Below are 24,959 nucleotides of genomic sequence, written 5' to 3' on the forward strand. Positions count from 1 at the left end.
ATTGGATTACTATTATCGATTAGATATAAGTCATCTACTCTACTTTATATATATATTTTTTTGAATTTTTTCTGTCTCTAAAACATTCAACACTTTGCACAATTAATCAAATAATTGACTTAATTATATTTAATTTCGAAGCATTTCTACGCAACCTACATTGTATATTTATTTAACATTCTATAAGGAAATTAAAAAGTTAAACTGAAAAAATCAATCAAAATCGACCTTTTTTGACAGAAAATCGTTTGAAGTTGTAGTACAAGATTTATTCTTTTGTTTTAGCTATAATACACATAAGCTTCCAAATAAGACCCTCCATTTCACTTGATTTTTGAATGATTACACCCATTTTTTTAGGAACTGTATTCATGATAACTTAATAAATAATTGATATTTTGAATTTTCGAATATTTTTTCATCAATTGTTATCACACTGAATCTTCATCTATATAGTTATTTCATTTCGAAATATGGGTTTGAATGGAAATTATACTCATAAAACTTGATTTAAAAAGACAGACTTTAAAGACCAAACCTATTTCAATTTAAACATATAAAGATTTCATAGTTTAAGGCTTAATTAACAATAATAAATATAGGTTTTTGCTGGCAGGCGTTTCAAGGACTGAATTTAGTTGCATGGTGTAATAACGTAATAATAGTTTGCAAACTTACAACTATTTTTGTATGCAGGGTGTAAACTAACAATTTAAACAGTTTTTATTTATAAGTGCTGTGTCAGCTCTTAGTTATTCGGTATCCTGTCAGTCTTTAGGATCGGTCCTTAAGACGGTACATCTTTCAGCCACACAGTACCAGAACTGATAAAAAAAAAGAAGTAAATGACAGAAATTTAGGAATTTAGGAAAAGAGACGCAGTACTTATGGATGTAATAAGGATCCATTTCAATTCATACGTAATCAACAGCTGCCTTAAATGACTCCACAATTCTATGACATGCCTATATCTCAACAAGTGGACAAAAATCATAATCAAGAGGATTAGCATTTAGGCTATAGGGAGGCCACTTTGACTTCTCCCACTGATGTACTTAATTTGGATTAATAATAGGTTTCCCTACGACTGTCATCCTTCCTTTCAAAGTATCCCTGTAAGCCACTCCAATTAACTTTGAAATCACAGTTGGAGTGTGTCCTGCACGAATTAATGTTGGGTTCTAGAGTCTCATGTCGTCGTCCACTTATGTTGCCATTCTAAACTCTATTAAAAAATAAGAAGTGTTTTGTGGGTATTTTAGCTATTCCATTTGGGAGAAAAAAGTGGTGGACAATGGCCCTTTAGTTCTGTAGTCACCACCCGTGACAGAATTTATTATTCATTGAGGGTGTGAAGGGGGCAAGTTATATAATGATGACGTTATCAGGGGTGTCCACAGGATTTTTTATTTTTTTCGAGGGAGCTAGCTGGGCCGTTGGGATTTTTTTTTTTAATAAATGCCAAATTTGACAAAGAATTTTTTTTTAGAAGAGACAAATTTTTTTTAAATTTCAGAGTGACAAATACAATTTCAGAAGAGACTAAATTTGAATGAATAACTTTCCTTTTTTTTCTAAAAAAACATGACATTAAAGGTTTTTTAGACTAAATGAAATATTTTTATCAGTATAAAAAATGTTTCCTGAAAGGTAAAATTTTAAAAATGGCCCCTATAGTTTGAAAGAGGTTATGTTGAACAGAAAATGAAAATGACTAAGTAACTACGTCATTTCAGCTGTTGTAGTTGCCATAAAAGACCAATTAGGACCGGTCTGAGGACTGATCATTTTTATTAGAGCCGGACTCACGGAACTACAGCCTTTTTAGACCGATCCAACAAACTAATAATAATAATGAGTGAAACAGTAATATTTCTTTTTTTCACCTGGGCATCCCAGAATTGGATGAAATTTAGTATATTTATTTTATACGTTTACTCAAAATCTATTTTAAATTGTCATATCTTCTAAGACTGTGGTTCAATTTTAATAAAAAAAGTATTTGTGAAAAGTAAAAATATATAAATAAAAAGTCTTTTCAATTTTTAGATCAACACTAGTTTTAAGGACCGCTCCAAAGACTGGACTGCCCTAATAAATAAGGACTAACACATCATCACTACTTTAATACTCCTTCTCTTTGGGCGAGGAGGAAAGGTTGCGAGAATCAAAATCCATCTATCTGATGAATAATAATACATATTTATAACTTATGTAACAAATATTCTTTAAATATAGTATATACATTTATTCTATTACTTAGTTGGTTACTGAATAGGTCGTAAGGAAAGATAGGGACTACCATATACATAATAGACAGGACTTTTTCTCCTTCCTCTTCCACTACTAATATCATATGTATATACATTAAAAACTAAACTCTGCTCCTCTCTTCTATATCGATTTTTATTTCGTATTATTTACCCCTGTTCTTGTTATAACATTTACTATATATTAGACTGTCCCGTTTTTGGGCATATATTTGTCTCCCCTGCACAAAAACATTTTCTGTTGGAACACATTCAGAAACATACATTGCCAAAGTTACAAGCCTCTCAGACCATTTTTGGTCGTATACAAGACCTTTCAATTTGTTTTTTTAAAAACATATTAGGTCAATGTTTTTATCAAACATAATCTGTCAAAATGTAAGTCTAGTGTTGAACAAAAAGGAGGACCATTATCTAGTTTGATAATGTTTGATAAAACAGGGAAACCGCAAATCATTAAATCGTTACCTTTGTTATATGACGCAACCTTTCCTCTGAAAAGAAACAGAAAAAAGGGCTTAAAATCTGTTGGTAGTAGTGAGCCAATTCTTCCCAAATTTGCAATTATTTTTCGATAACTGTAGGTTATTATTTGGAGTACATTAGTGATGAAAATAATGTGTATTTTGGGCATGTTAAAAAAACGAAAAACAACATGGTCACCCTCACAATTTGAAGAGCGTTAGCTGTCTTGACGTTTCATTCGCTCAGCCACAAGCAGCTGTGACGAGGGGGAAGGAAATAAACAAAGAGATTGGCAAGAATTCTCCCATTGCGATCATCAATTCTACTCCCAGTCCAACAAGGATCTATAATTAAAACTCCACAATAGATCTTCAAGGTTACTCTCCGTCTTGTATGAACACATACGAATGTTCAATCAAGTTTTTAATATGATTAAGTATATATTTAGTAAAGGAGTTTTACTACTCAGGGATTAAATAATAATGGAATCAGTTGAGGAAAAGAAAATTCATTTTAAAGTATACCAATTCCACAAGAAAAAAAAACGTACCAGCTAAAAAATACTCATTATGTACATCACTCAAGATAGTTCTAGTTCAACCAATCAACGTTCAGAATACTGATAAGGAGAAAAGTAGCAGAAAAAATGAGAGCTAACAACTGTTAAACCCCTTAAATTATAAAAAGACAGGGTGCACAATATTTTTATCTAATCATCTAAATACTTAAGCATATACAACTAGTACAACTTTTGAGTCATATATTTAGCACTGAAGACAACAGTCCCTTCTCCTTCAGTCTCAGTTGAGTCCTCAAAACTTATCAAGTTCGATCCTTGAAGATGTAGCTTATTTCTTTTTTGTTTAATCTGTTCTAGTACGGACAGTCCGATGAACCGGCCCAAAGATTGATAGCACAGGTCTTAAGACTGGACTGTACCGAATAACTAAGGACCGACTCAACAATACTCATAGCAGTATTGCTACAAGAGGCCCTTAAATGGCTAATATTGACCCAAAAATACACTTATTTTTTTTTTTTTTTTTTTTTCAAACGAAAAAGGATTGTTCTGCCCCCATAAAGGTCTTAGAGCCTCTTACTTATCTTAAAGTCAGTTTGTTTATAATGAATTACCAGCAAAAAATCTCTTTGTGCAGAGGAAGAAAAATATTAGCTCGAAAACGGAGCAGTCTAACGTATATATTGTGCATAATAAATACTACAGAAGACGTCCCCCCTCCTCCCTTCAAACAACCTACCAGCTCCTCCTCGTCGTCCTTCTTCGAAGCCTACAACAACTCTCCCTCTTTTTGTTCAGCTGGAGAAATACAAAAATACATATTATTCCGCGGGAGTTTTAACTTTCTGTATATCCACGTCGTAGGACTACGTACATACATTATTCTACTTCATACATACTGTTTGTAGGAATACTTAGATATTTCTATGTTCTATAATGTAGTACATGGGAGACGCAATGTTCTTATATAGAATTGTAGTAGATACAACGAAACTACGAGCTTGTTTACCTATAATAATAATCTTATCCCTTGATACTAACAGTAAAGCCCTTTTGACTAGTATTTGGGAACCTATATACATGTATAATGTTTGCATTCTTGTAATTTAGGTATGTATGGCTACCAAAATTTTGAAGTTTTACATTTGAAAGACGCGTCCGAGTTGGACATTTCATCAAACAATCTTTAATTAACACATATTTACCTTTATTACATCACGCAACCTTTCATCCAAAAAGAAATTTTAAAAAAAGGACTGTAGTTAGGAAAACAAGTCAATCATACCAACTGCTATTTATCTCTTAAGTACTGCCAGACTATTGTTGTCATAACATTATTTCTCCACAATAATTAAAATGAATTACAAGGATATATGTAATAATATTAAAATCCTATATACTATTTTATTCAATACTGAATTATAATATTGCCTAGTTAAATTCGTATTTCATAGTCAAAATTTCTACATAGATATAATAGGATGGCCAATGTAATATGTTGGGGGAAAAAGTAATTTCGTATTTTTCACGACTTGGTCTTTTCAATAACTTGTTACCTACAATAATTCCAACTTGTCGTAGAAGCTCTTGCCCCTATTGGGAAAAATATCGGACAATCAATTTTTGTAGGCCTCTATTGAGCCAAATTTGTACCCTCAAGCGCCTTGGCCATATACAGGAACAGGTTGTAGTCACATGGTGCCAGGTCCAGACTGTAGGGGGGATGCATAAGCACTTCCCATCCGAGCTCCCTGAGCTTCTGGCGCGTCATCAAAGATGTGTGCGGTCTGGCGTTGTCTTGACGATGTCTTGTTTCGATAGCCAGCTCGAACAGTCGAGTTGATGACAGTAGAGGGCAGAATTGAGCGAAAATAAAAAAATCGTTCGAACCACTGTTGTGCTACACGAACCCAAATAGTACCTAACCTGTATACATGACAAATTTTCTAGGTCACAGTCGACGTGTTTTTCCCTTTCAAATAGTAAAAATGTTAAATATGTACAAATTATTTCTTTGAGACCTCCATATTCGACGCACGATAATTCACGACTAAACCGACCAAGTACAATATTGCCCAAAAAGGGTTTGTAGTATACACTCACATATCTAGAACGCCTTATAGTATGATCTGATGGAACCGATAATGAAAAAGGTATACTCAGTTTTAAAAAAAGGGGGGCAGGAAATACGAAATTCCATTTTCAATAACCTAATAATTGTATATATATGACGAGGAACAAAAAATCGTATCCCTGTCCATTTGGAAACGTATATTAATAACTTATTACTTCGTTTATTTATTAAAAATAATATATTATGAAATAGCCATGACGTATCAAGTCAGACTAAGGAATTGCCAGCTGACAACAGAATACATTGGGTATTTTTGTGTTAGCGAGGAAACGGCGTGTTAATGAAGCTATCATAGATATCCAGTGTTGTATCGATCCATCTCTTTCCAGTCTTAGGACAGGTCCTATCTGTCATTGGTACCTGTCCTTAGGACCATCAGGACTAGAACGGATTAAACAAAAATGAAATAAAGTCGAGTTACGTCATGAAGGATTGAACTTTATAAATTTTAAGATTGACTTGTACCCAAATGAGACTGAAGTAGAAGGAACTCCAGTCTTCAGTCCTAGATAAGGACAGACACAACACTATATGTAGATATCTACCAGCGACGTTATCATATATTTGTGTTCTATACTTTATAATAACCCTAAGTTATATTTTATTTAGCTCTAAATACAGAAGAATGGCAAAATACTCACGTCATTTAAAGATACTTGAAGTTATCCAAAACTAATTATCATTTGTAAATTGAGATACTCTACTCTACTAACATCGTTCCCTTTATTGTCTCACACAATCTTTCATACTAATAGAAATAGGGGGGGAGGGGAGTCCTCAAATCAGTTGGTGGTTAGCCAATTCCTCCCGACTATGGAATTGTTATTCAATAATTGTTGATAATTGTTCATACCCTAAAAAGATATAATTCAAATTTTCCCCCTGTTCAGAACACTGATTAGGGGAAAAGGAGCAAAAACATTCACAGCTGACAACAAAATAAACTTTTTAGATATATCTTCGTGTTTGTGAGGTAACACCGTATGCTATGTATAATATTAGGTAAAATGGGCGCTTTAAAATTTCGTATATTTTGCATTTAACAGGGACAAACGGGACGTGAAGGATTTTAAGCCCCATATTAAGAACTGATACAACCCAAGTGTTATGATGTTACCAATGTTTTATCGATATAGGTATTTCGGGAAGTTTTCGATACTATGCTTATGACCAAAAATATAAGACAAAAGAACAGTTAGAGGTAATTGATAGGTACTTAAATGAATGAACGCAGAATTACTGCAAAAAGAGGGAGCTAGTTCATAAATTGAATGACTCTTTTTGATAAGGGACCATGTCAGCTGCACCAGAGTGCATTTGCGAGTGGGAAGGCCAAATTATATAACGGCAACACGTCAACAAGGGCACCCTCATAATTTGGGGAGGGGCAGGGCCGCGAAAAGCATTTTATATAGGCAAATGCTTTGCATTTTTTTGCCCCCCCATGTCCGCATTTGGTTCACTTAATCAAATTAATTTATTATAAATTGTGTTCAGAATTTTTAAACACCTTCCTCCTTCTTATCTGATTACGATATTTGTATATAGATGGTGTTCGACAGATACACTAGCACGTAGCTAGTAAAAAAACCGCCAGTTAGTGCAGGTTGGCCTGTATCTACCCAGTTTGGCAATGTAATGGTGTACCTTAATATATATATATAAAGGCAATTTTTAGTTCAAATCATTAGTATTATCTTGTATCAATGTCTCATACGTCGAATAGACATTTAAAAATATACCTTACTCCCAAATCACCCGTTAGGTTTCCTTTCAAAAACAAATTTGGCTGTCTTTCACGTTGGGAAATGTTTTTTTAACAAAACTGACAACTGACATGCGCGGAACACAATTTCAATACCAGAAGCAATTGAACTATTTAACATATTCTGTAAAGTGCTTTGTATCCTTGTTTCTGATTGGACCAAACGGTATTGTATAGAGATAACAATATGGTTTCAACAAAATTAATACTATAAATAGATGTGTATTTTGGCTCTCTTAATCATTTATGTAGCCGCCCTTAGTAGCAATGATGGCTTCCAGGCGGTGAGGGAAGGCCTGGTACACGCTGCAAATGTAGTCTTCTGTAATGGCGTCCCAGTGCTAGCTGATAGTGGCTTTGAGGGGCTCGGTTTTTGGATGACGGACACTGCAGGCCTTCCCCCCGACATGCACCCAAAGGTGTAGTCCATGGGGTGGGCTCAGGGATATAGTGAGCCAAAAGTGTCAAAAAATAATTCAAAAGAGTCCTTGAACGGAGGAGATGGTTTTTTTTTTCAATGCTGGCTCAAAAGTTGTCTCTTAATTCTCACAACACTCTTTCCCACCACTTTTCTGATAGCTCTCTAGACAATGTGGTGTGAAACCCTAGATGTCTTGTATGGACTTAAAGGATTGGTCTGGGCTGTTTTCTTGAACTCCTCAGGGTCTAGTTTGGCCTTTTTGAAAGAGTCCTTCTTCCTTTCCAACGTTTCAGACTTGTTGAGGACGTAGACGGTGGTCCTAAAGACGCCCAACTTCTTAAAATACACGAATGGAAAATTAATTTATTTTGAAGTTACTGGTATGAATGAATAGGTCAATTAGCAACTGATTTTGAGCCTTTTTCTGTTCCTTTTTGAAGGAAAGGTTGCGAGGAACAATAAAAGTAGCGACATATATTCTTCATAATGTCAGAGTTTATATTTAAAAACTTGAGATCCCAAAGAACGAAGTCATAAAAATGATGACGTCACGTAAAAACCTCACGCCGATTGTATTTCAAAACATGGGAGGCCTGAGGATTTATGGTTTGTATCAAGACCCTTAAAAAAATTTATTGATATATCTTGTATAAAATAAAACAAAATACTAAGTATATTTTCTAAAAAAAATCTAGAGTCAAATTTATTAATACCTATATAAATCCATCTAAAATCGACCCTGATCGTGCCCAGTGTAGTGTCCTCTTTATTTCTTTGAAATAAAAATATTGTTACGCTATTAAGTATTATAGATAGATTTCAAATCAAGTCAAAATCACATTCGATATGCCTCATCACAAAAGAAGGCCACTTATTTATTATCCTGCTGTTGTATCTTTAGGTGTTTAAAATACTGAAAGTTAGATTAATCTAAACATTATTTTGAAGAACATATGACGTAAGTTCCTGAAATTAGATTGGCCATGGATGCTTATATTGACGGCTATATAATTGTATTAAACCAAGAAATATATTTCTGTATAAATTGAGATAATTTGGTGGTAAAATAGAATTTAAGGAAATATCTACATAATAAGTATTTTGAGAAAGTTTTACTTGATGAGAGTCCTGAATACTAATGTAGACATTGAATATTTTAAACTACATATTTCTTCTGAAGTAGCTAACAAACCTACAAATTCTCATAAAAATCCAGTGTCCCAAGTTTATTTTTTTCTAATATTAGATGGGACTGATTTTGCTTGATATTTGATATATAACTAAGTCTTATTTTCTTGATTCAAGTGTGTCAAGTCATGTTATTGGAAGCGTATTATAACTAGTGAAGAAAAAGAACAATCGTGTGTATTTTGGACATGTTAAGGAAAACGAAAGCGAAAAACACAATGGTAACCCTGACAATTTGAAGAATATTTTGAAGGAGAGCAGCTTAACTGTCATGGCGTTTATAATGACCTCTGAGGGAGGAGGGAGAGTCTCAAGTCAAATATGATTTTTTTAAATCACAAATTTAAGGCAAGATAATTATGTTTAATTCAAGTGATAGGAAGGCAACTTGAGACCAAGTTACTGTATTGATTCAAATTCCTAACGTCTGCTAGATATTGCAAGTTTTTTCAAGTCACGGATCTGTTTAAGTCCAAGTCATAAAATTTACAACGACCTATGCTAAATTGCATAATACAGTAATACTTGAGATACGAGTATCTCAACAGCCGAGTTTTTTTTTAAATACGAGGTGGTTTTTGAGCAAGAGTTTGTATTTACATACGAGCTGATCCAGATCAGTTGGTGAAGAGAGGCCAAAGAGAGAGACAATACATACAAAAATGAGTTAATTTTCAGGCTATTTCAGCACTAAAATTACAAGTTTTAAATTGATTTCTTACCGAATAAATTGGTTTGACAAACAAGATCGTTCCACGGATTAATTAAACTCGTATGTGAAGGTATTACTGTATATTGAATGTATTATATTTATTAAAAAACCTTCTTCTAATAATAAGAATGACTACTACCGGGGAAAAAAATACATAGATATACATAGATACATGATTGCATAGCCAGAAGGAACATTCAGGGATCATTATTAATTATATGAATACAACGTAGGCCATATTTTAATATTATGAAAAACACTATAGTCATTTGTGACTCCCGTATATATTCGACTGACTCTACATAACATTGGCCTTTGGTTTCGTGGAATTCGTGGTAGAAGTATTTACCACTTACGTGTACGTAATAGTATTTAATAAGTCTTATTCATCATCATAAAGGTGTGGTGGTAAACTTGATGGTATTTGAGCCATCATGTTACATCACTCTATTACTGAATAACATGTGCATTTGAATTCTTGGATGTTTTGTTTAATACGAAGAGTTGATTTTTTTCACTCCTTGCCAAAAGATGAAAGAAATAGGTTGGAGGAGTATAGTGTGTTCTATCATGACACCCTATGTGTATCTGGAATTATCTCTATAAAAATAGCTATCTAATCTATTTACATCATAGATCAGTAATTTTCAAACTTTTTAGTGTGTACTGCATGAAAAAATATAAAGATAACCTAACAGTATCATTTTCACCAAAATTAATAATATTAAACAGTGGAGTCTTAACCTATATTTATGAGTATGACGTTGCTCCGCGTACAATTAAAGCGGTGATTCCCAACCAAGGCTATCCAAGGTTATCAAGAAATGTGTTAGTAATTAAAGGTCATTGTCCCTAGAATGGTATTTTTTTAAAAGTTCTACCAATTCCCAAGAAATTGTCTTTTTTTTCCCCCAAGTTTAAAAAAACCCTCAAATATTTGGCCAAAGTTAGATACTTCCTCATTCTCTGCAAGTAAAAAAAAGTTTGTGAATCACTGCATTTAAAGCATATATTTATATTAGACAGGGATAAGGAAATTACTTTGATTTACATACTAGATATCAGGGGCTTGGCCCTCCGGCAAAATCCGGTTATGCATTTGAAGGAGCTTGCATATCTCAAAATTTTGAGAATCACTGGAAATAAAAATGTTTCCCAACATTTACTATATTTTTTTCAAATTCAAAATATTCGATATTAAAACACTTAATAAAAAGAACGAATAATAATTAATTGAATTTTAGTGAAGTTTGAACAATGAAATATTATCTACAATTCAAAGAGGTTCGCAATCTTTCAGTGTGAGAGGGTTTCTGTAGTTACTCGATATCTACTATGAGATTAAATATATGCAGTTTGGATATATTAATCAATTTTATTGAACTCAAATCGCTATGTGCAAAAATCCGTTTGACATGGGCTAATATTGCAAGATGATGTATGAACAAGTAATCTTAAATACAAATTAAGTGTAGCATTCATATACTGTTCACGGATCTACATATATTGGAGAGAGAATTTTGGGACAATAATGTGTGTAAATCACGTTTAAAATATGTTATGGTAGAGGAATGTAAAAGTGAGTCTCTCAAGGAAATTAGGTACTTTCAACATGGATATATTTTCATAATAACAAAAAGAGAACGAGAGCATAAATAATACAAACTATATAATATACTCGCAACTTCATCTTTATCCGATTTTGATTTTTTTTTTTTTTTTGCACAGAATAAAGAATGACAGAAAAAAAGGTTCGTCACATTTTGTAATAGAAAACATTATCACACATTAATTAGTCAATCAATTAATAATAGCAACAACATGAATTAATCGCTATCATCATCTGATTCTGATGAGAGTTGTAGATCGTCATTTAATATTGCTTTCATAGAGGGAGGACCTGAATTGCTTTGTAAGCAAGTGGGTTGCTGGTGATTTTCTTTACTATGAGGATTTGGGGAAGTTGAAAAGGAGGGCATTGACGGAGCCATCATCATCATACTTCCACCACCACCATTGCTGTTTTTATTCTCACTCGAAACAACTTCTTGGAAATCTTCATCATCGCTATCACTATCACTAAGGGTCGTTAAAAAAAGGATTAAAATGAATACAAAATGCATTAAAAAAATAAGGAATACCTTCCGCTGGATGAATCACTACTAGATGAATCTGATGAATCACCTGTTGATGCTTGTGCCTGTGGAGATGGGGGTCGTGGAGGAGGTGGAGGTGGTTTCTTTTCAGGTTGGTTTCTTACAGGTGCTTGCTGTTGTTGGCGATGATATGTAGATGAAGAAGAAGTAGTTGATGATGAGAACGCGTTATTATTCGTCGTGTTCGTCTGCATAGGATTAGACCGATTAGCTCGAGGAGATGTTTTTACTGGTTGTAAGGACTTCATAATATCAAACTCATCATCCAAATCAAGAGAAAACTCCTCAGGGGCCTTCTTATACTGTGATGCGGGTGTTTGATGGTGATGATGATTTGAGGGAGGCGGATGATGGGAAGGCACCATGGATGAGTTTGCTTTAGGCCGTGAAGGAACGGGACTTGCGATTCTATGAGCAGGAGATATAGGCTTTGCTGAAATAGGGAGAATACGAAATATATTAATAATTAGTTTTAACAAATAATACACAAGACACTCCACGAAGCTCTACCCATCCCAAATATTTGAATATAAGCATCGAGAAAACGCTATTTATAACATTCCACGTAAATAAATACATATATAATATATGTATAATTAAATAATCATGGAGTGAGATATTATTTGAAACGCTCGTGGGTAATATATATATATATATATATCACTATCAAATCTGAATAAGATCTACTTTTTCCAATTTAAAATCTATGAACAAAAGATGTATACAAAGATTCATCAAATATACAAATAATTATTTCATAACATATTCTTAATACAAATATATCCATCCATAGTAGTCTTAAAGTTAATCCACAAACATTGGACTCCGTCATTCGCCCATATATAAGGGGGGGAATCTTAACTCAAACTTACTTAATGAAAAGTTGCTTATTTCATTGACTAAATGCATCTCAAACTTAATGATGAATTATCTCATAATCGAAGCGCTTATGTACTTATCATTGTATTAAAAAAGACATTAGATTCACTTCAGATAAAAGCAACATATTTACTTTTTTCATGAAATGAAGGGGTTGCTCTAATTCGGATTTGACTAAAGTAGAACCCAATATATAAACCGATGTTCGTTTATAGTTGAAATTTATGAATGTCCCGTATATAGTAATGGACAAAGCGCTTGGGAGAAATTATTCTCTTGAACTCAAAGTGCGTAGGTTCGGGTCTCGGTTCTTGCTATAGAAGCAAATATAAATTATGTATATGAACTGTTGACAGATTCCTAGGTCAGATTAAATAAATGTAATATTATAATGTTTACTTATACTTAATAAGTGTAACTCCATCTGACCAATTAAAGGAACGATAAAAATAAGTAGAGTATATAATTAAAGCAGACATATTTTGTCGATCCCTAGAGATCCAGCATAAGCAAGTTCTATTGTGTGAGTATATATGTATAAACCCCAAATATTTGTGCTGTTGATAGGATTCTGCTTACAAATCATAGCAAAATTGATTCGTGCAATGAAGTGATTAAAAAAGTATTAAATTGTAGGAAATTACATCGATGAATGGAATGTTTTTTATGTTGCGAAGAATGTTTGAAGGATGAGGAGGGATAATGGTTAGGAGGAGGTGGAGGCGGCGGTTGCTGTGATATGCTTTCTGGAGGAGCACCTTTTTCAGGCCGTGTCTTTTTTAACAGAATTTGACTTGATATTTTTTCCAAAGTAAATTCCCCTGTTTCCGCATCGAAGATCAGAATGCATTCTCGTTTGTTGGATTCTTTGGCATGGCCCCTAAAAGCAAAAAGATATTATAATAAATAACAATAGTAAAGGATATACTCCATTTATCAATCTATTAAGTTATCTAATCTAATAAGTCGCCCATCAACACAAAAACAATCTAGCATGACAATTAGGGGAAAAGGATGATATTTGAAATATCATATCAGAGCTAAAAAAAGTATCATATATTAAATCAGAGCTAAATAATTAGAATGTAAGTCCCATATTTGAGCAAAAAAATCAACGAAAAATGATTCGTTTATATTTACAAATTCAAACAGTAGATTGGGAAATTATCCTTTTCTTAATTTCTACATATAGTTTTTTTTGTGTTGAAACACCAAATGTATTTATATATCTCATATATGTTCGTGCTCAATATTCTTCCACCAAATATTTTTTTAAGATGATTCAAAATAGATCTCCTGGGTTATTTTTAAAATATTCATATCCTTGGAGCCCTTGTGCTTCGCAATGCATCATCAAGGGCTCAGCAAGAGATGGATAACATAAATATTTCAAGTGGAGTAGGGCACAGCAGTGATGAAAAGTTTGGGAATCACTGATTTAGAGAGAGAGAAATTAACATTCCTATTATTTAAAAATAAATGATCAATGCGCGTCATATTTATAAAAACTACTATGATTGAGAAAGTAATTAATAAGATATATAATTTTAGTGTATTTCAAGCCTTTCAAGGGATTGGGCTAGTGTTGTGGTCAAAACCAAAAGAAAATAATTGCACTTGTAATTTGTGTTTTGATTAGAAAAGGGATTAAAAAATCAAAAAAGTTACAAATAATTTGTTTTTGATAACGACACCAAGACATTAAAAGAGTTGAGCTCCATAATTGATTCACATAGTCAAATTGGAATTACATTTTTGATATGTGGAACGTCAACATAAAAACAATCTTGAACAAAAATCATGAAAGGAATGATAATAAAAATTCATTATTTTACTTCACATATCCAAGATTGAGGGTCAAATTGTCGTAAATCAAAAAGGACAAATATTAGCCTTATTATCTGTATGTCATCCCTGAAATATAATATTAATCCTAATACTTAAAAACTCAGAGATTCAGACTATTGAAATGAATTTTACTGTAAAAATTGGAAAACAACGTTATTCATAATGAAACAATTGAGTTTACAAGCTAATCTCGGTAAAGTAAATATTTGATTTACGACAATTTCCCTCTCAACTCTCGATATACATACAGGCCAATGATTTATAGGCTTATTTGCGTCAGTTATATTCTTAATATTCAAATTACTGGAAGGAGTGGAGATGGCCAAGAATTTTAGCTATTGTTTATAACCTTTATTTGAATAAAGAGACTTAATTTGCCGTCCATATGGCCTAACAAAAAAAAGTCTATTAATTTATCCCTCTTTGAATGTGGCGATGAATTGGGGTTACTTTAAGTAGTGCAATTTGCGATAGACCCAAAAGGCTAATTTGAATATTTTGTTGTTAAAATTGATTATAATTTGTCGTCGTCGATGAATACAAATGTTATCCTGACTCAAAAAGTATTTCTAGCTTGATTGCGTATTGACGGGCGATATGCATTAAAAATATTTTAAAAACATTGCACGTGTCAAATTCCTTAATAAACGGAAATAGTTTTTTTAAAGAATCCGAATGTGGGGATTGCGATTCACTCGCCACAGAAAGAGAGGAAATCCGAATCTTGGTTTATAAGAAGAATTTACCCAAAATGCGTGTTTCCAGTTCCATTCATGTGTGGGACGTTGACAGAGACGGAGCTGTTGGAGTCTCCTCCCACTGAGAGCACCCCCATTTTAGACGGATCCACCGAAGCAGGCTTAAAGTCATAGCGTATGGTGTGGAACGTAGAATTTTCGCGAAAGCTGGACCCAATGTTCAGTTCCCGGACCTCACCTGAAACTAAACCCAATTGGGCTAATTTCTCACCCATGATTATCTGGATCAATATGTGGTAGTAGTCAGATGACGACCAGACAGAGTAAGAAATAAATATTTATTCACTACTACTACTAAGTAAGTTACTAATAACTAATAAGTACTACTACGGACAAAAAAGAGGAAGATGTCCTTGAGCTATGAAGAGTGTCACCTTGAATTTAGTGACGAAGCGGTTATTTTACCTTCTGACGTCATTCATTTCCTCTCCACCTAACTACCCCACGCATCAGCTACAGATAGCTCCTCTCTTTATAAACTTCGAACCGGACATTACAAGTACGTACGTACTCTGCAGCTCGCTGCTATATAAATATAATACATATATTGGACACATATACATTGTATGTACTTCTCTTATTTTTTGATATACTATATAATGTATTTTTGGAGGCGCAATGTGTCAGTAGTATATATATATATATTTATGTACCTTTCCTACAAAATATTCCACATATACATTAATGAAAATCCTAACTTTCATTCGAACTAACCAACCAACCAAACATAAAACATAGTTCATTTGATCGTTACTTAGTAAAGTAGATTCATAAACAGTTAGGATTGTTATTTTGTATAATTTATAATTGATTTGCATGTGTACTACTTATTACATCTTGACGAAAAAATATATCATATAATAAACATATTTTCAATTTGCCATGACTTTTTGCTATAATAAGTACTTCTTCCCCCTATTTAACATTCAGGTCTGCTAAAAAATGACTAATAATGACATGATTAATTATGATGCATGTAGTTTAATAAGTAAATGAAACACTTTGGATAATGAATGATTCGATAAACGGAGAATATGTTGTGTACGAGTTGTCATTTATCATTATGTACAAGATGTGACCAGGGTCGCTTTAATGCAAGGACTAACTTGGACTGAAGCTCAGGAACCCACTGATAAGCTAGAAAGTTGTTTTTTTGCTACTTATGTATTAGATTATCAGAGCCTACAAATCTTCTCAGCTCCGGGACCTATCTTTGGGCTATGAGAGTCTTGGTTGTAACATGTCAAACAGATTGTACAAGTTTTTGTGACTAATTAATTTACAGAACCTATGCTGTAATTTTTGACTTACTAATGTAATGAAAATAATTAATTAATAAGAATTCTGTTCCACATTACTGTTAGATAATTCAATGGTTCACAGTTCCATCACTCATATATATATATATATGGTGTGTACATGTTGCGATTTTGTACAAGCAAATGCTACATGTTGCAATAAAAAAAATGAATACTTTTAAATGAAGGATTTACAGTACTTGGGATGAGGATCATGCAATAATTGAATATTTAATGGATAATTAATATATTAATGGGGTATTTTTTGACTATTTGATTAAAAATTACTAAAATATAAGTACTCTGGAACACATCATAAAGTTCAAATTTGCATAAATGGATAATGATCATTAATTTGAATAGATCAAAATGACTTTCCCCAGAATCTAAAGTATTTATGTCTATGTAAAGAAGTAACTTTAAAAGATCAAAATGAAATTATAGCATGAACGAATAGTTACTACTTAATTTAAATGACTGATGTTGTAATTAAATAGCGTATTATAAGGAAAATAAATTGATAACCTACTTAAAAAGTCTTAAAATGATGAAAAATTTCCTTACTTACTAATAATATAACAGATTTTGTTATAATAGGCTATTATAACGAAGTCCGCACTCATTGAATACGGACTAAATGGTGGGAATATTTTCATTCAAATATTGGGGAGCAAAAGCGTAATTACAACAACTAATCAATTTTATAAAAAAATGAATTAAAAAAAAAATATTACTATGTACTTATGTACAATTTTGCTCAAGGTATACTATATAGTTTGATCCGTTAAAAGATATTACATTATTTTAGATCTCAAAACCTTTGATCCTGAAAACAAATTGAATTATGGTTATTAGTATTAGTAATGATAATATTTCAAATATGTTTAGTTAATTAGTTTTGTTAAATATAAATAGATGGAAAATATACTTTTAAACTAATTTGGATAACTATATTTGGATCCCCCCCCCCAAAAAAAAGGACCCGTGGGGGAGTTTAGGGAAGATTGTTTTTAATATTTCGATTTTTGTATAATTTGGATCTTATTTAAATATTTTGACTTTTACTTTAATTCGAATGAAAATCGACTTACCCCACAAAAACCCAGTTAAAAAAGTCGCCAAACGCTTCTTAGAGGATGTAAATAAAGGAAGTGTTTGGGAGAAAATGGAAGATCATATTAATTAAACTAATAAAGCTACATATAATAATATAGAAAACTGTTGAGTTTAAAATCCATAGAATAATATGGACTTCCAGTTGTCTCGATTATTTGACCTAAAGTACTTGAGTCCAAAGTTGGATTTGAATTATACTTCATTATAAATCGAATCCGATTTGTGGATACGAGAACATCAAGCTTTTATTCGCTCTTTAAAAAATCCCTTAAATTACAGACTAATAGCATAGTTTTATTTTTTCTTTAGATAATTTGTTCTTAATGAAGAGTCAATAGATTTTTAATTACAATAGTAACAACAAGGCAACTTCATTGTACGTTAAGTCAATATTAATATGCAATTCTGACTGAAAGAATATTTTTGCCATCAAATGAAAAGCAAACTCTATGTGAAGCCCATCAAAAAATGATTAGCATAAAGGAAATTCAATTATATATAATTCTAGAGTATGGATAAATACACTATAATTTAAAATATTTTATCCTAGCTAGACCATATATTCCATGCTGAGTGATATGAAGTGATCAAATAGAGCATCTTGGGGGATCATAGTTGATATTTTTAATACATAAGATACACAAATTTCCAATAAACCTTGATAAACCTCCATCAAAGGGCTTTAATAATAATAAAAAAGACTTAACATTTGCATTGAATACTACTTAATGCCAATGATAAACAGTGACATTAGAAACAAATCAAAGTAATATGTACTGAAAATCCCTAAAAATGGCTAGTACAATTAATTTTGTTTGAAGATCAATTAGGAATGAGCAAAGTATGATAATTAGAGTAAAAGTCCTTATTATTTCCGTTATAATAGTTAATTTCTATCGACAACACGGAAATAAGATTGTATAAGGATTTAATAACATATTTTAAATACATTTTAGGCTCATATACATAATAAAACAAGGCGATGAAATTTTTATAAAACTGTTAAGTCTATGTCCTTTTATTTGTATTTATCATCGTGGCAGAATCCAATAGTTTACTATTTTCAATCATGTTAATGAAATGAAAAAGGGGCTTTATAAATAATAAAACTTGGTTGTTTCCTGTTTAGCCCCCAAAATGGACGACATCAAAATTATGACGTGACGTAAAAACGCTCTATTGATGTGAAAATAAGTGTATTAAAAATTGCAGAACTGTCTGCTCTGTTTGGCAGGTTTGGTAATAATGGGTGGAGGAGCTGCAGAAATCATGCATCCAGCGAGAAGGGTTTTAATTGGAAGAGAAGGAGTGACAGTAATGACGTAATAATGTCTCATAAAGAGAGGGAAGGAGAGATAGACAAAAAGAGAGAGAAAATACAAAATCTAGGAATTAAATATAATTGTGAATTCTGATATAAGATAATTAATAAAGCTATTACTTATGGCCTATTGGTTTCATCGGAACCCCTTGAAGGGAAGTGTTGCTAACTTTGGTCCATTAGAACTGATCGTCTCCGACGAAGACTCCATCAAGATCAAAAGCGACTTAAAGCGATCCCGAGATCGGATTGTGGAGTTGATCCCGGATCCCCATCATGAATTGGAGCGTATGGGAACTGCTTTGAACTCCTATCTTTCCCTATTAAGGGGGTTTCTTGAAATTCCTGGGAGTGGAGGCCCTTCAAAACTACGTCATTCCTTATCATTTAAATGGTCCCAAAGCTGCGCACCCAAGGGCCCATCTGCATCACAAAAAGATGCTGTCTTTGAAATGGGGCACCTTCTTGTTAATGTTGCCATTTGGCACATGAAACGTGCCTCCATGCTTGCTTCAAAAGACGAGTAATTAATTATTCATGAGATCATCATGAGTGTGTGATTAATAAACTCCATTCTTTTCAGCCTCCAAATGGAAGAAGCCAAGGAAATTCACACGAGTCTCAGAAGAGGAGCCGGCTATCTAGTTTTTGTCCAAGATGTTTTAATACCACAATTCGTGGAAAAGCCAGACTCGGAAACGGATCTAGACCCCAAAGTGATAGTGGCATATTTAAATCAATGTATGGCTGAGGCACAAGAAGTTACAATGGCGCGAGCCATTGAATTAAAACATAATGCTGCACTCATTACAACCCTTGCTCATGAGACCTTTAAAATGTATACCACGGCTGGAGATGCTATTGAGCATTTGGATAAAAATAAATTTGGTCGTTGGTCAGCGTATTTGAAATTCAAATCCATGTTTTATCAGGCTTATGTATGTTATATCAATGTATATACGGTTTGTTAACAGAAAAGCAAGAAGGAATAGGTATTCTGAAGTATGATTCATTCGGGACTACAAGTCAACCAATTATCTTCCATTTATACTAATGGATAAATTATTCTGATTGATCTTTTGGAGTTGCTACAAATTGCTCTTAATGGCAAGGTTAATTTTTTCAGCTATGAATAGACGAAAAGTATTCGTCTACGAATGTTTTTTTATGACTAAACGAAACAATTTTTTTGAAAGTTTTCGTCTCAATAAAACAAATATTTTCTTTTCTTGCCGAAATATAGACTAGAATAAATGCGACGTAGCTTTCAATTACAACTTCCAGAAAAAAAAATATGTCGGATTGATTAATTATTATATTTTAAAGGCCATATCCGAGCCAAATGAATGCTTCTAACATTCATGGGTATCTCAAACTTGAATATTAGCCCATCATTAACAATAACATTGACAATAAAATGATTGGGCTGTTAATATTTATTTATGAAGTGAAAAAATACATATATTTCTCACTTGCTTTTGTACTGACGCTCCACACACTATTTATGTCAACGTATAAATTTTATGCAATGATTGTACATTCAAGACAATATTTTTTCTTTACGTAGGCTTTCAACTATCAGGGAGAAAGTCTTTTGGCTCAAGATAAATGCGGAGATGCAATTCGTTCCCTGAGAGAGGCACAAAAAAGTAAATCCTAATTATTATGTATTTATATCCATGATTTCCACACTAATGTACTTTTTATGATAAAGATTATGAAGAGGCTATCAACCAAGCCAAAGAGTATTGTCAAGTCAAAGGACCTGGCACGAATGCAAAGCCACATCAACATTTATTCTTCAAAAAATTGGGACCCATCATCAATAGAACCCTGGAGAAATGTGAAAGAGAAAATAGTCTAATGTATGCGAGCTGAGTTAATATTTTTTTAATTTATAACTAACTATCTTTTGTTTTCCCCACTATCTATGTAGATATCATGAAAAAGTTCCTTATGACCCTATTGCCTTAGAAGAAAACGCCAAGGCCTATGGCCTAGTTTCACCTGAGCCTTTTGTACTCCCTGAATTTTCACCACTTTGGAAGGGTTCCACATATGCGGCAATTGAAGTTCCTAGTGTTGAAGATAAGGTGAATTACTCGACTAATTTAATTATCGTTCATTCTTAAAAATAAGTTATATATTTTTTATAGAAGGGAAAGAGCAAGTCCGAGGAGGAGATCAAACCCATTAAAGAAGTCGAGATTAAAAACAGTGAAAAGGATCCCATTAACGAAAGTGGTTGCATCATCGCTTAAAATCAACTAGTCTTTAACAAGTCATCGATGTAACTAAACATCTCTTTTTATATACCCTAATTATTTGAATAATGATATTCTTTCTTTCTTTTCAAAAGAGAGAATAATTATGTAAAAAAAATATTTTTACTCTGTTACTGATTTAATTATATTTCGATTCGTATAATTTGTTTCTAATTTAAATAATAATATAGATTCCTTTTTTGTTTTTTTAGTGTTTTGCTTTCCTTAACAATTATAAATGAACAAATTATTATTTAGCTATGTGGACAAAATCGGTATATATAAACTGTCAAAACAAGAAGTAAAACCACGTGTTTATATTTATATTTTATATAACTATTGACAATAATACAAAAAATATATTTTTTCCCCCTCTCAGTTCAGTTCTTCTATTCGGCAACCTACAAAATAAGTGTTCGATGGTCTCCATCCTTTCTTAAATTATCATTCAACACAAAATAAACAAAAGATGAGAGAAACTAATTATAATAATAAAAAGGGCAAGTAGAATGAATGATCCAGTCTTAAAGAGTGTTTTTATATTTAATTAAGCCGATACTTCATCATCAATCAATTAGGTATACTATGTATTCAATTTCTATTAGGAATTCCGCGGATTGAACGGGGTCTTGAATTATCCAATCCTTGATATTGATACTTTGCTTTCTTTTCACTGGGTTTTAAAATCTATAATTAAAAAAGTAGATAATTATCAACTCCACAAAATTTCCTTTTTAAAAAGCCCACCCTCTTAAAAAATTATAATTTAAAGGATTTATTAACTAGCACTTAAAAGCGGAAAAACTTCTATCGGAAAAATATATCAAAAAATTTGTTAGTTCAATATATTTTTATTTTCATATTCATAAATATAACTATTAATTAATTATCATTTGGGAATAAAATGTATATATGTGAAATAACATGTTAATAAAATATCATTTGTGAACAACATAAAAAATACTGGACTTTCAAAAATTATAAATCCTACTTTTCAAACTGCGCTCAAAATCAGACATACATTGAGATCAAAAGAAAATTTCATAATACTTAAAAATACAAAATTCATTAGAAAGTTAGCGTCAGGATAAATATACAACAACACAATCAATACATTTAATTTGCTGGTGCCTCAAAGTTTGACTATGGGAGAAAAAAAATATAATTTATAATATTTTTTAAAAGATGAAAGATGAGGCCATCGTATGATATGTCTATATAAGAAGATTTTAAATTGAAAAGTAAAAATATATTGATTAATATTTAAAGGTGATGAACCTTGGAAAAAATATACTTTTGTTTCTCAATTTAATAATAATATTAAATATATATATATTTAATGAATTATTATTCAGTCGGTACAGTTAGAAAAAAGGATTTTACTTAAAATAATATAATTACTATAAATTAAATGTTTGGATAGTTAAACAAAATTATAATCAAATTGATTTTTTGGATAATATAAACTCAATACTTGTTAATTAACTATTTGAATATCTCTCCAGTTAGAATTACCCTTCAGGATTAAATAATAATGACTACTAACAAATAAAAAGTAAAGGAATAATTACTTGGAAAGAACACATTAGAGTTTCATCAACGCTCATCATGGCTCCAGCATTATCAAATTCCCCACAGTAATTAGGTGCAGAGAATAAGGTGACAAGTTGCCTTTTTGCAAAAAATTCATAGCCGTCTTCTACTACCTACACAAATAAAATAAAAAAATGAGCACAAATAGTTAACTTATGTGCCTATTAATTATAAAAGATGATCATACCTGATGAGCTCGACAGATGAGATCCAAATCGTGTTTCTCTAAGAATTTTGAGACAACATCCGCCCCGAATGTAAAACTAACACCCCGATCATTCTCACCCCATCCTTCAACATCTTTGTCAGGATCGGACCAAAGTAAATCACATAATAGTCCTGGAAAATAAAAAAACTTACTATATAATTATAAATTGAGTAAAATATGGGAGGGGGGAGTCGGGAAGAGACTCTACACAGATGCTATTAGATAATTAACTTTCTAATTAATTATAACTGACCTTAAAAACACCTTTAAAAAATATATATGTTGTATACAAGTTGCGATTTTGTACAAGTTGTGACTTATATAAGCAAATTGTACAAGTTGCAACCATAAAATGAGATTACTCATTTTCAATTAAGTATTTACAGTACTTGAGATGAAGATAATCCAATGATTGAATATTTCATACATCATTGATATATTAGTGGTCTAAACGGTGACTATTTTAATACAAATTACTAATAACATAAGTACTTTGTAGCACAGTATAAAGTTCAAATTCCTAGGGTTATATTACTCATAAATACAAAATAACCATGTAATTTTAATAGATCAGAATAAAAGAAAGTATGAATATATAGTTGGTAATTAGACTATGACCAATGTTGTAAATAAACAATGCATTTTGAGACGAAGAAATTTCAACTTGTACAATTTGCTTAAACAAGTTACAACTTGTATAGATATCGCAACTCGTACTCAACATATATGTATTAATTTAAGACATACATGACAATATTTTTTCCCCATTAAATCACCAATTTAAAAGTGGCCCATCTTTATATAAATGCAATAAAAAAAAGAAAGGTTAAAAAAGAAGTAGTTCATGTCGTGTAAAATTATTCAAAACTTATCTAGCCAATAAATTAATACTAAAGTATTAAGTTAAAAAGAATAAACATGTTAACAAAGAAGAATATATTATTCATCCTCCTCTTCAAATCAAATTACTCTGTGAGATGGACAATAAGTAGATAAGGGTAATTGAGTAAATAATTGGATAGTTAAGTAATCATACTTCACATACATGAAATGAAATAAAATAAACGTTATCGGACACACAGATTAAAAAAGTAATTAGTGTACCATAATGACATTGAAAACATTAGAGAATGTGAACATTTGCTCAGCATGGACTATTATGAAGGGGCTGTGTAAGAGCTTGCTACTGCTAACCAGCCATGGGGTAACGTAATACTACTAATAACAGAAGAGCACACACCAGTGTCTGGCACATCCGTGGGTCTCATGATCCTACGAATCTGTTCCATGGACTGTAAATCAGGGGAGAGTCCCCCATGACAACAAAATATTTTTTCATCTACAATAGCTGCAATGGGGAGACAATTGAAGCAATCTGTGAATGTTTTCCACAATTTGACACTAAATCTTCTTTTGCACTCATCGTAGAATCCGTAGATGCGATTAATGGAGGCACATTCGTGATTGCCCCTGAGAAGGAAGAAGTTTTCCGGGTATTTGATCTTGTAGGCAAGAAGGAGGCAAATGACTTCAAGTGACTGCTTCCCACGATCCACATAGTCACCCAAAAAGATATAGTTGGACTCGGGGGGAAATCCTCCGTACTCGAACAGACGAAGAAGATCCGTGTACTGTCCATGGATGTCTCCACATATCTTGAGAGGTGCTTCCAGTTCCAATAGAATGGGTTGCTGAAGGAAAATGGCGCGAGACTTGAGACAGAGTCCCAGGACCTCTTCTTCATCCATGTTGACTCTCTTGCCCGGGTGACTCCCACGGACCCCAAGGAGTCGCTGGATCAAATTGTCTACGTTCATATCACCCATCCTAACAGACTTCCTTCTTTTCCTCCTCTCCTCCGTTCCAATCTCATTTACATCAATCACAATCCAATGCACTCCTCGGATCCAACTCCGCCTCTCTATTCCGTCGCCCTCGTCTCAATGTCTCAGCTCAGCTCCATCACTTGTCTACGCGCACGCACGCACGACCGCACTCACTCCCTCCTCCCACCCGCATTCACCATTTCGTTCACTTTCTCTC

At 32.5% G+C, this 24,959-nt stretch overlaps 3 protein-coding genes across 4 annotated transcripts; 1 reads left to right on the plus strand and 2 right to left on the minus strand.

The window, feature by feature from the left end:
- Positions 1-11,072: 11,072 nt before the first annotated feature.
- On the minus strand, positions 11,073-16,200 carry LOC121123016 (uncharacterized). Its single transcript, XM_040718094.2, has 4 exons — positions 15,105-16,200; positions 13,155-13,390; positions 11,617-12,064; positions 11,073-11,554 (listed from the first exon to the last, which is right to left on the minus strand). Exons 1-4 carry the CDS (start codon positions 15,329-15,331, stop codon positions 11,302-11,304), a joined length of 1,164 nt encoding a protein of 387 aa, XP_040574028.1. The 5' UTR covers positions 15,332-16,200; the 3' UTR covers positions 11,073-11,301.
- A 2,560-nt stretch (positions 16,201-18,760) lies between these two features.
- LOC121123015 (BRO1 domain-containing protein BROX) lies at positions 18,761-21,318 on the plus strand. Its single transcript, XM_040718093.2, has 6 exons — positions 18,761-19,374; positions 19,435-19,789; positions 20,419-20,500; positions 20,566-20,716; positions 20,788-20,944; positions 21,008-21,318. Exons 1-6 carry the CDS (start codon positions 18,974-18,976, stop codon positions 21,110-21,112), a joined length of 1,251 nt encoding a protein of 416 aa, XP_040574027.1. The 5' UTR covers positions 18,761-18,973; the 3' UTR covers positions 21,113-21,318.
- Positions 21,236-24,742, minus strand: LOC121123017 (serine/threonine-protein phosphatase PP1-beta catalytic subunit). Of its 2 annotated transcripts, none has more exons than XM_040718095.2 (4): positions 24,157-24,742; positions 22,896-23,047; positions 22,687-22,821; positions 21,236-21,802 (listed from the first exon to the last, which is right to left on the minus strand). In XM_040718095.2, exons 1-4 carry the CDS (start codon positions 24,740-24,742, stop codon positions 21,707-21,709), a joined length of 969 nt encoding a protein of 322 aa, XP_040574029.1. In that variant the 3' UTR covers positions 21,236-21,706. The 2 variants fall into 2 exon arrangements, with proteins under 2 accessions (XP_040574029.1, XP_071746611.1); XM_071890510.1 differs by lacking the exon at positions 21,236-21,802 and adding an exon at positions 21,946-22,258.
- Positions 24,743-24,959: the final 217 nt, after the last annotated feature.

This window comes from Lepeophtheirus salmonis, chromosome 8, assembly GCF_016086655.4.
Source record: "Lepeophtheirus salmonis chromosome 8, UVic_Lsal_1.4, whole genome shotgun sequence".
Lineage (NCBI taxonomy): Eukaryota > Metazoa > Arthropoda > Copepoda > Siphonostomatoida > Caligidae > Lepeophtheirus > Lepeophtheirus salmonis.

Excerpts from the sequence above, each read along its gene's own strand:
- LOC121123015 (XM_040718093.2), top strand. The coding sequence starts at position 18,974 with ATGGCCTATTGGTTTCATCGGAACCCCTTGAAGGGAAGTGTTGCTAAC. Across the intron at positions 19,375-19,434 it reads ATGCTTGCTTCAAAAGACGA|CCTCCAAATGGAAGAAGCCA; the intron begins GTAATTAATTAT and ends CATTCTTTTCAG. Across the intron at positions 20,717-20,787 it reads GAAAGAGAAAATAGTCTAAT|ATATCATGAAAAAGTTCCTT; the intron begins GTATGCGAGCTG and ends CTATCTATGTAG.
- LOC121123017 (XM_040718095.2), bottom strand. The coding sequence starts at position 24,742 with ATGGGTGATATGAACGTAGACAATTTGATCCAGCGACTCCTTGGGGTC. Across the intron at positions 23,048-24,156 it reads CACGGATGTGCCAGACACTG|GACTATTATGTGATTTACTT; the intron begins GTGTGTGCTCTT and ends TTTATTTTCCAG. Across the intron at positions 21,803-22,686 it reads CTCTAATGTGTTCTTTCCAA|ATTTTAAAACCCAGTGAAAA; the intron begins GTAATTATTCCT and ends TTTTAATTATAG.
- LOC121123016 (XM_040718094.2), bottom strand. The coding sequence starts at position 15,331 with ATGGGTGAGAAATTAGCCCAATTGGGTTTAGTTTCAGGTGAGGTCCGG. Across the intron at positions 13,391-15,104 it reads ACTGGAAACACGCATTTTGG|GGGCCATGCCAAAGAATCCA; the intron begins GTAAATTCTTCT and ends TTTTGCTTTTAG. Across the intron at positions 11,555-11,616 it reads AGTGATTCATCCAGCGGAAG|TGATAGTGATAGCGATGATG; the intron begins GTATTCCTTATT and ends AACGACCCTTAG.